General features: G+C 38.8%; 1 protein-coding gene across 1 annotated transcript in view; it reads left to right on the top strand.

Moving 5' to 3' along the window:
* Positions 1-7,807: 7,807 nt before the first annotated feature.
* LOC106876195 (40S ribosomal protein S21) overlaps positions 7,808-10,572 on the top strand; it is a 9,334-nt gene continuing 6,569 nt past the window's right edge. The window contains exons 1-2 of the mRNA XM_014924636.2: positions 7,808-7,884; positions 7,991-8,068. Coding sequence (XP_014780122.1) covers positions 8,019-8,068 — 50 coding nt within the window. The 5' untranslated portion in view covers positions 7,808-7,884; positions 7,991-8,018. The remainder of the gene's footprint in view (positions 7,885-7,990; positions 8,069-10,572) is intronic.

Genomic DNA, 10,572 nt, shown 5'->3' with positions numbered 1-10,572 from the left:
TTGGAGCTTGGTGTTGCCATCCGGTTTCACTAGTCCTCAGTCAAATCGTCCAACCCATGCTAGCATGGAAAGCGGACGTTAAACGATGATGATAATGATGATGATGATGATACATACATACATATATAGTATATATATAATAAAGAAATGAACAAATAGAGTTTAAATTTGTGACAATTGTTTTGTTAGAAATTTTATTTAATCCAATCATAATAGATTACATCATACATTATGTAGATTTCCAAATTCTTCAGTCTAATTATTTCATATTTCACTGTCAGCTCTGTGATTCTTCTAATCAATTGGTGACATTTTACATGTTGATGTGGCCCACCTCACTTTACTCCCCTTCTTCCTTGAGAGTCACCCTGACATCTCTTCACTACTGCTTTTTATCTCTTCCCAGCTCCATCCTGATCACCCCAACTCTGTCTTCTAAAATGTGATTAACCATGTAGCTCCTTTACATCAAGAAAACTGTTCTGCTCTGGTCCCTTCTCTTATAATTTAATCTTTCATCTCTTAGGATTCATGGTCTTGCAAGCTGCATGACAACCTCACTAGTGATGGTTGAGCTGAAATAGCATTCAGTACATGTTGTAAAATGGTTGGGATTAGGAAGAACATCCAGCTGAAGAAACCATGCCAAAGTAGACAGTGGAGCATAATGCAGTCCTTGGATCTATTGGATCCTGTCAAACTGTCCAATTTATGCCAGCATGGGATATGGACATTACATGATGATGATGATGATGATAACACACATGTACACACACACACACACATACACATGTGTGTATGTATGTGTATGTGTGTGTGTGTGTGTGTATAAACTATATAGTAGATATGTAAACAGAACAACTTAAGCTATTTCTCCATAGATTGGAAACTAACAACCTTAATATGTGCATACACATACACGCATGCGCACACACACTCTCTCTCTCTCTCTCTCTCTCACACACGCACACTCTCTCTCTCTCTCAAACACACACACGCACTCTCTCTCTCTCACACACACACACACACATAAATATGTATGCTTTACAGATACCAAATTGTACTTGCAAATTATTATTGAATCCCTAGGCAAAGCAAACATAGCCGTTCATATGCACTGTTGTTTTTTAATCAAGAAGAGTGTAGCCCCAGGCTACTTTATGCAATGCATCTTAGGTTTTTCTGTTCTTTTTTTAGGGAGGGGGTTGCTTTTGTTTTGTCTTCCAATCAGTAGGGTCTGGTTTGAAGAAGATTGGGCTGTAGTTTTCCGTATGTTGAGTGACCATATTTAGACTCTTGCATTAGCTCAAGTGCTTTGCAGTAAATGTGAGATGTGAAACATCCTCCATTCATATATGCTATGCATATTGCAAATATTTCAGATCTGGCAGAGCAAACTTAATTAGTTCTTAAGTAGACAGAGAGAAGAGAGAATACAATAAATGGAGGAATAAGAGATAAAACTTGTAAATAGCTACATATACTCACACACATGTTCATACCACCATATTTATCCTCTCTCTCTCTCACATACTCATAAATGCACTCTTTCACACAGTCATACACACACTCCCATGTAATGCACTTGTATACATCTCAAACACATCCATGCACATACATTTATATTCATCACACACACACACATATATTTATATATATTTCTCTCTCTCTCTCACACACACACAAGTACTCCAACACAAACATATTGTTTTTTTTCATATGCATACATGCTGACAAACTTACATAATACAAGTAGTTACACATCATACATCAACATCATTGTTTAATGTCTGCCTTCCATGCTGGTATGGGTGGGATGGATTGACAGGAGCCAACCAGGCGGAAGCCTGCACCAGACTTCTGTGTCTGTTTTGGAAGGGTTTTTATGGCAGGATGCCCTTCCTAACACCAACCACCTAGCAGAGTGGACTGAGAGCTTTTTACGTGGTACAAGTACAGGCAAGGTCAGTTTTGGCATGGTTTTTACAGCTGGATGCCCTTCCAAATGCCAGCCACTTTACAGTGCTGACATAATGTTTTTTAAGTGGCACCTGCACTGACAGGGTCACTGAGTAACTTGCAAGACAAAAATCTTTTGAGAGGGAAGCGGGGCATTAGAAGAGGTGATCTTATATCAGATGATGAAAGGTTATAGTGAGACAGAGAGACAGAACAGGTGTCATGCTGTAAAGGAGGTACAAGATTATATGACAAGAGAGAGAGAGAAAGAGATATCAGGAATGAGGACAGAGACAGGCACACTGCTGTAAAGGAGATACATGGTTACCCAACCTGAGGGAAGAGCAGGAGAAAGAGAGAGAGAGTGGGAGACAGCAGGAGAGAGATGGTGGCAAAGTGTCAGACATACTTACAAGGGACAGGGATCAGAATATAAATGGGATGGTCAACTAAAAGAAGAGAGATAGATGGTGAGAAGTACCCTTGAGGTTCAAAGGTCATAATATAAGTGATAGGACATTCCCAAAGAAGCATGAGTAGAGAGTGGGAAAGGGGAATGCAGTGAGTTTGGAAAACCTGAGGGTGGGTGGGGGGGCTACCAGATGGCAATGATACAGAGAAACGGAGTAGTGTGGACAGGATTGGGGAGTGAGAGGTGAACATAGTGCACGTAAGAGGAAACATGTGGAAGAGATGTAGAGATGTAGTTTGGTTTGTTTGGGCAGGGTGTGAGGAAAATTTTCTTGTTATGTGTGGGTGGAACACAGTGCTTCTAGAATTCAGTTTTGCTGATGTGGGCGGGTCTTCTCAAGAACCTCATATCGCCAGACATTTCAGTCCATTGTCATTTCCTCTATAAGGCCCAACATCCTGAGATCTGTCTTTACCACTTCATCCCATATACACACCCATAGCAAATGCACCTGTATATATAGATATAGCCATACATATATCCACACACATGAATAACAAGCACACATACTTACAGGAAACTAACACACTCACACATACACACACTGATTCTTCTCTCTTATGGACACACATAGGACAACAGGACTCTTTGACAAGAACTTCCTCCCTACACTCGCACCTCAGTTCCAACATACATACTCCTCTAACACACTCTTACACATGCACACACTCCTCCTTCTATGTGTTCGTCATACAGTCTCCACACACATATATACTCCTCCGCTGTGCAATCTTTTTAGACATACACAAACCATCCTCGCCTACACACATTCCTACTCACACACACATACACACACCTCCCATGAACTCTTCCTCAGCACATGTTCCTCCCTTACATACATACTCCTCCCTTATACACTCCTCCTACACACACTTTCACACGGACATACCTTACCCCCAATACTCTCCTACACGCTCCTCCCACCAATATATCCTTCCACCCACACACTGCAGAAATCCTTCTAGAAATATTAATCTTCAGACTAAACTTGATAATCAAAAAAAAGGACTGATTTTTTTTTACTAAATATGCTATCGTTTCAGCAAAGAATGAAAAAGAAATTCCTGCCTGTTTATTTTCACATTCCTTAATGGAAAAGAGAGAGAAATAGAAAACCTTTACCGAAAGCTCTTGGACTTTATTAATCCTATTTACGTTGCAAATTTCTGTTAAAGCAGACGACAAACGAAATTTTAAAAGTAAAGGGAGATTACTCAATATAGGGTTATCGTCCTTGCATTGTTAGTTCCTTTTGGGGTTTTTTCTTTTTAAATGCATTTTGCAAATGTTCTGGAATGCAGCATCAGTGATGTTTCTGGACTTTGGGTGGGTTTCGAGTCTTTTAGCATCAGACCCCTCATCCAGTTGACCTAGCTGGGGTTGATCATGCCCCAGTTTCCATCCCAATAGCAACAAACTACTGGTCTGCCTTCCTTATCCAAAGCCACTTCGTGGCATTCTCTGCAGCTTCAGTGATGGAATTTATAGCCTTCCTCTTCCCTGCACCAGTAACTCCAAACGCAGTCAGAGCTTTGCAAAATGAACGCCCCCACAAACCCTCGACAGCTCACTTCTATTGCCTCACAACATGTCTGCCAACCCTGATCTTTGCACTGCTCTACCAGCACCTGGCACTGACATATAATGTTGTTGTTGGCACTCCGTCGCTTACGACGTCGAGGGTTCCAGTTGATCCGATCAACGGAACAGCCTGCTCGTGCAAGTGGCTGAGCACTCCACAGACATGTGTACCCTTAACGTAGTTCTCAGGGATATTCAGCATGACAGTGTGACAAGGCCGACCCTTTGAATTACAGGCACAACAGAAACAGGAAGGAAGAGTGAGAGAAAGTTGTGGTGAAAGAGTACAGCAGGGTTCGCCACCATCCCCTGCCAGAGCCTTGTGGAGCTTTAGGTGTTTTCGCTCAATAAACACTCACAACGCCCGGTCTGGGAATCGAAACCGCGAGTCCGCTGCCCTAACCACATATAATAAAATAAACTTATTGTATATAGTGCTCAGGTGCACTATAACTGATCAGAAAAAGTGAACAATACATAGAATATACACAGGAAGTCAACAGTGAATATGTCATTGATAAAAAAAAAATGGGGGTGTGGGAATTGAATGTACTGATTGTGAATTTCAGGATGCATGGAAGTCTTGATGGATGTTATTGTCCCAACAAGCATCCTCTCATGCACTTACTCCACATGTTCTTTTAAGAGTAATGTCAGTTCCCACATGATCACCTGTTTAATGGAATTTGAGAAGATCACTATGTCTTTGCAGAGTGTTGTTGGTATAGTTTTAGTTATTTTTTTTTTACTCAAGAAGACCTGTCCTCCACAGCAGAAGTGTTAAGGTTACTCCCCTTGGTGGTGAAGAGGATTGGCCTGCAAGTGTCATGTGCCAGTGCCACATAAAAAGCACTCATGTTGGTATCATGTAAAAACACACATGTGGTGCCATGTTAAAAGCACCCAGTACACACTGTAAAGTGGTTGGCATTAAGAAGTGGCATCCAGCCATAGAAACCAAGCCAAATAGGACTAGAACCTGGAACAACTCCCCAGCTTGCCAGCTCTGGTCAAACCGTACAACCCATGCCAGTAGTTGGTGAATCAAGTTATACTGCAACCAAGCCCTCACTTATGTGTTGGTGCATAACCTTAAATCATTATCATTTAATATCCATTTTCCATGCTGGGTAGACAGTTTGACTAGAGCTGTACCAGGCTTGTATTTTCTTTGACGTGGTTTCTACAGCTGGATGCTCTTCCTAACATCAAGTACTTTACAGTGTACTGGGTGTCTTTTACATCACCAACACTGGTGCCCATTTACGTGTCACAAGTACAGGTGCCTTTTACCTGTCACTGGTGCATAATTATTATTAAGGTAGCATTCTGAATTAAAATCTTGCTGAGGTCAACTCTGCCTTTCATTCCTTTCAAGATCTCCCCTCAAAATTGTTGACCTTATACCTCAATTAGAAATTATTTTAAGGCAGTGAGCAGAATTGTGAAAACATTAGGAAAAAAATGCTATGCAATAATTGTTCCAGCTCTTTACATTTTGAATTGAAATTCCACTAAGGACAACCCCTCCGGCATCAATGAAATAGAAAAGTACCACTTAAGCACTGGGATCAATTGTATCAAGATCCCTCTTTCAAAATTGTAGGCTTTGTGCCTAATTAAGAAACTGTTATTATTAGTAAAAGTGGTGGCTTGACTGAAACATTACTGTCAAACAAAATGCTTTATGGTATTTATTCCAACTTTTTACTTTCTGAGACCAAATCTCACCAAGGTCAACTTTTCCCTTCATTCCTTCGGGGTCAATAAAATGAGTTCCAGTTCAGCACTGGTGCCTATATAACCCCTTCCCCTAATTTCCATGCAGTTATAACTATGCAAATGTGTCTCCTGCCTGAATTTGTTTCCTCAAAACTTTCTGAAAAGGGGATGTTATTTTAATGAAATTTTATACGAGTTTCACATGGTATAGATTACAACTATATCGGATTTAGTGAAAATTGTTTCATCAGGAGGTGTTGAGATAAGTTTTTGGATAATTCACATGCTGCGATTTTCTTTATCTTTGCAATTGCTTTAGTCAAAAGGCTGAAGCCATGCTGGGGCACCACCTTGAAGAATTTTAGTTGAACAAATTGGCCCCAGTACTTATCTTTTTAAGCTTGGTACTTATTCTATTGGTCTCTTTTGCCAAACCATTGTTACAAAGACATAAACACACCAACACCAGTTGTCAAGCAGTGGTGGGGCACAATCATAGACATGTATATGACAGGCTCCTTTCAGTTTCCATCAACCAAATCCACTGACACAGCTTTGGTTGGTTGGAGGCTATAGAAAACACGTTCAACATATCACACAGAGGAACTGAACTCGGAACCATGTAGTTGGGAAGCAAACTTACCACAGCCTCGACTCCACCTCATAACTTTCAGAAAAATCGGTTTTTCATTTTCTACAAATGTCTTTCAGATAGTGTGCATTAAGGTTACACCGAAATTTAATGTGAAAAAAAAATGGAGAGGGGCAGATATTTCATGCATCCCGACTTTGTTTCTTCATATGTTTTTGCGATGTAGATTCTAGTAGTGTTGAATAATATATACTTTTGAGGAGTATTCCACCTGGAACTTGTCAAATGAATATCTTTTTAATAATATGAAATTTTCCAGAGATACCAGCATAATTTATGGAAACAAAAATTAGCAGCTGAAACATTTCATTTTATTGAAAACTAGAATGACCTATCATTTATTGATCTAAATTATATTTTATTAACAAAAGTACATAATTTAAATTAGTGTTAGGGAAAATGACGAAGATAAGTCTGAGACGTATTCCAAAAGATTAGCCCGTTATTTTCTGGTGCAACGACTAATAAGCATATTTTATTTGGTAATGTGGCGAAGAATATGCACACCCGGTGTTTAGGGTGAGGATTATGCCGAAAACGGGTGGTGTACGTATTCTTTACCTCCGCCTAATTTTCTTGCGGGAAATCTATTTCTGATATTAATTTGGTCATTTAAATCATGAATAATTTAAACTTGAGCATATTTAGGAATATTTTCATCTGTATTATACAACGAAACTTATTCTGTGGTAAATTTGACCTTGTATTTTGAAAACTGGCATGAATGGCGGTAGAGATACTGATAATTCATTTAACAAATTCCAAAAGGGAAAAGGAGAAAGAATCCTCAATTTATTTTTTTCCGTGATTGCAGTTTACATCAAAACATGAGAAATCAAGGGTGAGGCGTGTGAATTATGCGAAACTCTTATCCCCACCTCCCAAACAATTTTCACAACAAATTCTGATATAACTGTAATCTACATCAACAGAAATAAATTTGTGATTATTTCATTAGAAAGTATTCAAAGTTAAAGGAAACAAAGTCGGAAATGTACATTGCATATGTATGCCTTTACGGCCATGTGCACAGGTTTAAAGCACTATTATAAGCAATCACCTTGTTCTGTGACTAGCGACTGAGGTTATTCGTTTGTATTACAAATCCTCAACCGAGAATATTTGTAGATAATTGGCGCAAAGACATGGGGTTGAACAGATTTGGGATTTGGAAGAATTAGAAAGGAACGAGATGAGACGATCTCCGGTTTTATTTTTGCGGTATTACAGGAAGAGGTGTGCGTCTGCACTCTTACAGATGTATGAATTTTTTTTTAATTCATAAAATAAACATATGTATTTAATCGTTAAGCTAATTCATATTTAGAAATAATAGTTATTTTAACAATTAAAATTACATTTATGAAAGGAAACCTTTTTAATTCTTTTTATTCTCCCCCGTAAAAAAAAATACTGAACGAGAGGACAACGTGATTCTCGTTATAATTTACCCGAAATCTCGTGTTCCTCTTCCTTTTCACGGTCGTCCATTTTAACTGTAAGTTGTTGGTGTGATTCTTCTTAAAACTAATAATGGAATTACTGAGGGTTTTAAATGTACAATGATTTGTTAAGTCTCGCATTTTGTTTCTTTACTATTGCAGAAGATTTTCTTAGAATAAAGAAAGGATTATGCAGAACGAAGCAGGTGAATTCGTGGATATGTATATCCCAAGGAAATGGTATGCTCCACACACGTGGTTTACACGTTTTCTTTTTCTCAATTATATTTTGAAATTATTTTTGCCTACTTTATTATATACCTCTGGTGTGTATCTTGTAATAGTCCTGTATTATACACGGGAGATCTTGTACTACGTTTTTGGCTTAGTTTCCTTTCATTTACAATCCTAAATTTAAGGTTCTCTAAACGAAAGATCGCTAAGGCTTTTCATAAGCTCTTTAACTTTTTTTTTTTGTAACTAGCATAAAAGTTACCATATCCTATTTATTTTTCTCGGGAAAGTTTGTCATTCATGTAGAAACGAAGATTTGCAATTTTTATTCGTGTTTTTGTTTTTATCTTACCCTTATTTCATTCTGCGGCGAACTGGCAGAATCATTAGCACGCCGGGCGAAATGCATATCGGTATTTCATCTGTCTTTACGTTCTGAGTTCAAATGCCGCTGGAGTCGATAAATCAAGTACCAGTTTCGCACTGGAGTCGATGTAATCGAATGGCCCCCTCCCCCAAAATTTCAGGCCTTGTGCCTTAAAGTAGAAACATTTATTTCATTCATGTACAAGGCGACTGAATAAGCGTCAAAATATGATCACTTTGCTCTTAATTCTTTTATCCCTTTCACATCAGGAATGCTCGGTTTTATTCCACATACAATTTTCGATCCCTAGTTACTCTCACTTCATACTTTTCTTCAGAAAGCAGCGATGACACACCCCGAGACCTGTAAGTGTGGTCTCTAGATCTGCTAAAAATAGTACCCAAATCACACCCTACCATTTTAAATACAAATAAAACTTGTATAAAGTAGTAGTAGATATCTGTAATATTGAAAAAATAAGGTCTTTAATCACATAGGTTTGCTCGATTGGAACAGGCCTGAATTCAAAACACGCAGGAGACAAGTTTGCATATTTTTAGATATCGTTATTCTTCAAAGCAAAACATTTACTGTAATGAGAAGATACAAAATTAGTTTTAACTAGAGAGGCTGTGTGGTTTCGGTTTCAGTCCTACTGCGTGGCACCTGCTGCGAGTATCTTTCACCCTAGTCTCAGGCGGACCTTAAAATGGTGGGGGGGGGGACGTCATGGGAGTCGTACCCTCCGTTTCCAAACTTCAATGAGAAAATATGGTAGACCGAAAATACCTAAATTGGGAATAGGTGAGGATTGGCGAGGGCATCTGGTCGTAAAAAAATATGGCATGGAAAGTGGACGTTAAAACGAAAATTAGGTTGATTAGGTATATAGCACAGCTAGTTCGATGTACTGCCGCTTTTGTTTCCTCGTGATTGTTTTCCAAAGGGTGTTGCGACTCATGGTAAAAACCTGTGAGTGGAGTCAAAACTTTGGTACAGAAAATGTTGAACTGCTGAAAACAATCTCAGAATTCCAACGTTCTGATTATTCTGCTGGTTCACACATTTACACTTTATATAATAGCTTCGTACCACAGTCATCATTTGACAAGAAGTGAAATTAAAAGTGTTTACTCTACTAATGTTTCACGCACGTATAGCATTACACAATAACAGACGCAAAAAGTATCTAAACAGAAAACCTGAGATGCTAGAAACACACTTTCAAAATTCTAATACGAATTCTCTTGAATTCTAACATTTTGATTTTGTGTGATTTTTCTTGGCGATATTATCTTCCTTATTGTTTTAAGAGTTACGTCCCTTGTATTATTATCGAAATTGTTAATGCCACTTCTATGATTCTGAGGAAAGGACCGGAATATGTACACTTATTAGCTTCCTCCACACACACACGTACACCCATTAGCTTCCTCTTCCACTTTAACACGTCAAACAAGAATAAGCACGCACACGAATGTTTACAATTGACAAGTCAACGTGCTCACGGAAAATGACGAAGTTAATGAGATGTATTCCGAAAGATTGCCCATATTTGTTCTTACCTGCTTTATTTCTGTATGTAAAATCCGTAAATTTCCAGGAAGAAAACGAGATAAACGTCGAAAAAGCCATGTGGGGTTTTTTGTTAATGACCGAAGAGCCGAAATATTGCAGCATGCATGGAAAAAAAGTCGGTCAATTAAAACTTGTGTGTGGATTTGGTTGGCGGAAACTGAAAGAAGCCCGTTTTATATGTATCTGTTTGTCCCGCCACCATCGCTTGACAATCGATGTTGGTGTGTTTACGTCCCCTTAACTTAGCGAATCGGCAAAGAGATCGATAGAATAAGTCCTGGGGTCGATGTTTTCGACTAAAGGCAGTGCTCCAACATGGCCGCAGTCAAATGATTGAAACAAGTAAAAGAATAACACTTAAAGAAATGGTTACATAAAACCAACTCGCACACACACACCCATTAGCGTCCTCTTCCACACGTCAAACAGAACGGGAGTGTTTACAATTAAAAAGACGTGCTCACGGAAAATGACGATAATAATAAGACGTATTCCAAAAGATTACCCCGTTATTTTCTGGTGCAACGACCAATAAGCATATTTCATTTGGTGATGTGGCGAAGAA

The sequence above is a fragment of the Octopus bimaculoides genome, chromosome 9 (assembly GCF_001194135.2).
Source record: "Octopus bimaculoides isolate UCB-OBI-ISO-001 chromosome 9, ASM119413v2, whole genome shotgun sequence".
Taxonomy (NCBI): domain Eukaryota; kingdom Metazoa; phylum Mollusca; class Cephalopoda; order Octopoda; family Octopodidae; genus Octopus; species Octopus bimaculoides.
This window is presented reverse-complemented; position numbering and strand designations above follow the sequence as displayed.